A 3,296-nucleotide genomic window follows, 5' to 3' on the forward strand; every position below is an offset into this window, starting at 1 on the left:
CTTAGAATTTAAGTTTGCAAGGACTTTTACTTCACTTTTTATTTTTTCGGTTCATTTTTCATTTTCCAAGAAATGTATCTTTCAATTCCAATTTACATTTTAAGAGCTATGAACAACTAAACCCCCTTCATTGGGTTAGGGAGCTCTATTGTAATTCAATGGATCAATAGTAGTTTTCATTTTCTTCCTCTTTCTTTTCTCTTGATTTTTGTTACAAACTTCCGATCTTAATTCAATTAGATAGTTGTCTTGACAAAGAAGCTATCCATAATTGGAATTCTTTGGATCCTTGAGAGAGGGATGAAGAATTCATGCTAGAATTACTTTCTCACATTGGACTAGATTGGGGGTTGGATGGATATAGTGACATGTAATACTACTAATACTTTGATCTATGAATTTGTGCGGTATAATCAGTGACCGAACTTCAACTCTTCCCATGAGCAATTAAATAAAGACATTGGGCAATTGTTCATGCTTAGAGAGGTTGGTGAGCCAAGACATTAGGATCCAATCATCTAAGATTGCCAAGCAATGTCAATTAATGCATTGATTGAGGAAGAGATGAAAATGATTTTATCCGGAAAGTTTAATATCTCCCAAAACCCAGTGAATCCTTATCTTTGATCTACCCATTCTTTTACATTCCGTTCTTTAATTTCATGCTAATTCCCCATTCCCCTTTAATTTATTGCAATTTAAGCTTCTGTCATTTAAATTCCAGCAATTTAATTTATGTGATTTATTTTCTTGCAATTTAAGTTTTCCGCCAATTTTACTTTCTGCAATCCCAATTTAAATTCTGATTACGCTCAACTAGAACAATTCTCCAATTAATATTGATCAACTAACCAATCCTTGTGGGATTCGACCTTACTCTACAGTGAGTTTTTACTTGACGACAATCCGGTACACTTGCCGGTAAGAAATTGTTGAGATACAGTTTTCGAGTGAATCACCCAGCAGTGGCGTGCCACGCCCTCAGTAAGGCTTTTATTCTCTTCTCTGGAATGTTAAACTGACATGCCATGCCAAGTAGCTGGTGTGCCATGGCTTTGATCTTAAGTGGCACGCCTATTCATCTTTTTCCATGGAGGCTTGTGCTGGCGTGCCACGCCTTTGATCTCAAGTGGCACGCTCCCTTGTAGAAGCTGCATTCTTCCTCTCTGGACTAATGAACTGGCGTGCCACGCCTTCGATCTCAAGTGGCATGCCCAATATGGTGTTGAGTCTCTTCAGGCCTTGGCGTGCGACGCCTATAACCCAAGTGGCACACCCATCCACTCCTGACTTGGCGTGCCATGCCTTAAGTCTAAAGTGCCACGCCCTTGTTGGTGCTTCCTCCATGCTCCTCTATTCAAGTGCATTGGCATGCCACGCCTTCGACCTCAAGTGGCACACCCATTGTAGATGGTGGAGTTGGCGTGCCACGCCCATCCTAGCGTGCCACGCCCCTTATGGACCTTTAAGAATGCTCTTTGGAATTTATGGTCGGCGTGCCACGCCCATACTAAAGCTCAGTGTCTTTTCTCTGGAGTTTATAACTGGCGTGCCACGCCTGGCCTTGGCGTACCATGCCCATATTGCTTCATCTCCCTGGCGTGCCACGCTCATTGTTCCTTCTCTGGCGTGACACGCCTGGCCTTGGCGTGCCACGCCTGGACTTGGCGTGCTACGCCGATTGAAATCTCCATGGACTTAATCTCTGGATTTAATAACTAGTTTGCCACGCCCATACAATTTTTGGCGTTTGTACCAAGTGGCACGCCAAGCTCACACGCCCAGTTTCTCTTTCTTGCTTCCTTCTTCTTTTTTTGCTCTTTTCACCTGGAATTCAACAAAAGCTCATTTCAAAGCAATGTACCATAATATTCACCATTAAGTGGGTTAGTGGCCTCACCAAACTTAGCTGTTTAGCTAGTTTCCAGCCCAATTAATCAAACCTCATATAATGGCTGCAAGATTGCACTTCCAGCTGGCTAAAAAAATTTTGAAACTTAAATCAAGGACACTATCAACTAATTAACTATCAAATGAAATTGAAATTAAACAACCTAAGTGACTAAATATAAACTACTCTAGAAAGAATGAAATTGAAAGGATATTAGTGTTGGGGTGCCTCCCAACTAGCGCTTCTTTAACGTCACTAGCTTGACGATTCTTCCTCTTCAGCTGAGGTTATAGTTCACCCTTTGCTCGTCTAATGAGTCCCCTATGTAATGCTTAAGTCTGTGGCTATTGACAGTGAAAGTCCTCTGTGTTTTGTCCTCTATAAGCTTCATATGACCATAAGGAGAAGCCTTGATGATTGTGAAGGGTCTAGACCATCTTGACTTTAGCTTCCCTAGGAAGAACTTGAGCCTTGAGTTATACAACAACACTTTTTGACCTTCTACAAACTCTTTTCTTGCTAGCTTTTGATCATGCCATTTCTTTGTATTCTCCTTATAAGTCTTGGCATTTTCATAGGCTTGAGTTCTGAATTCTTCTAACTCATTGAGTTGTAGCAATATTCTTTCCCCAGCAGCTTGATTATCAAAGTTTAACATCTTTAGAGCCCAAAATGCTCTATGTTCAAGCTCCACTGGTAGATGACAAGCCTTTTCAAACAGCAATTGGTATGGAGACATACCAATGGGTGTCTTAAAAGCTGTTCTATAGGCCCATAGTGCATCATCTAGCTTCTTGGATCAATCTTTTCTTGAGTTTCCAACAGTCTTCTCAAGTATTCTCTTGAGCTCTCTTTTTGAAATTTCAGCTTGACCATTGGTTTGTGGGTTGTTTAGGGTTGCTATCTTATGATTGACACCATATTTCAGGAGAAGTGTCTCAAGTTGCTTGTTGCAAAAATGAGTTCCCCCATCACTTATAAGATCTCTTGGAACCCCAAACCGTATGAATATATTCTTCCTCAAAAAATTAATCACCACTTTGTTGTCATTTGTTGGAGTAGCTATGGCCTCTACCCATTTTGACACATAGTCCACAACCACCAGTATGTAGTTGTTTGAGTATGACGGTAGGAATGGTCCCATGAAATTGATCCCCCAAACATCAAACAACTCCTACTCCATGATGAATCTCTGTGGCATTTCATTCTTTTTGGGTAGGTTGCCAGCTCTTTGACATTCAATGCACTGTGTCACAAACTCCTTTGCATCTTTGAATATTGTAGGCCAAAAGAATCCACATTGTAACACCTTGGCTGCAGTCATTTCTCCACTAAAATGTCCTCCATATGTGGATCCATGGCAATGCCAAAGGATCTCTTGTCCTTCCTCATGAGAAATGCATCT

General features: G+C 41.0%; 1 protein-coding gene across 1 annotated transcript; it reads right to left on the reverse strand.

The window, feature by feature from the left end:
- Window positions 1-2,168: 2,168 nt before the first annotated feature.
- On the reverse strand, window positions 2,169-2,630 carry LOC112721510 (uncharacterized). The gene has a single exon (XM_025772567.1). It carries the CDS (start codon window positions 2,628-2,630, stop codon window positions 2,169-2,171), a length of 462 nt encoding a protein of 153 aa, XP_025628352.1.
- Between the last annotated feature and the right edge of the window lie 666 nt (window positions 2,631-3,296).

This window comes from Arachis hypogaea, chromosome 11 (assembly GCF_003086295.3).
Source record: "Arachis hypogaea cultivar Tifrunner chromosome 11, arahy.Tifrunner.gnm2.J5K5, whole genome shotgun sequence".
NCBI lineage: Eukaryota > Viridiplantae > Streptophyta > Magnoliopsida > Fabales > Fabaceae > Arachis > Arachis hypogaea.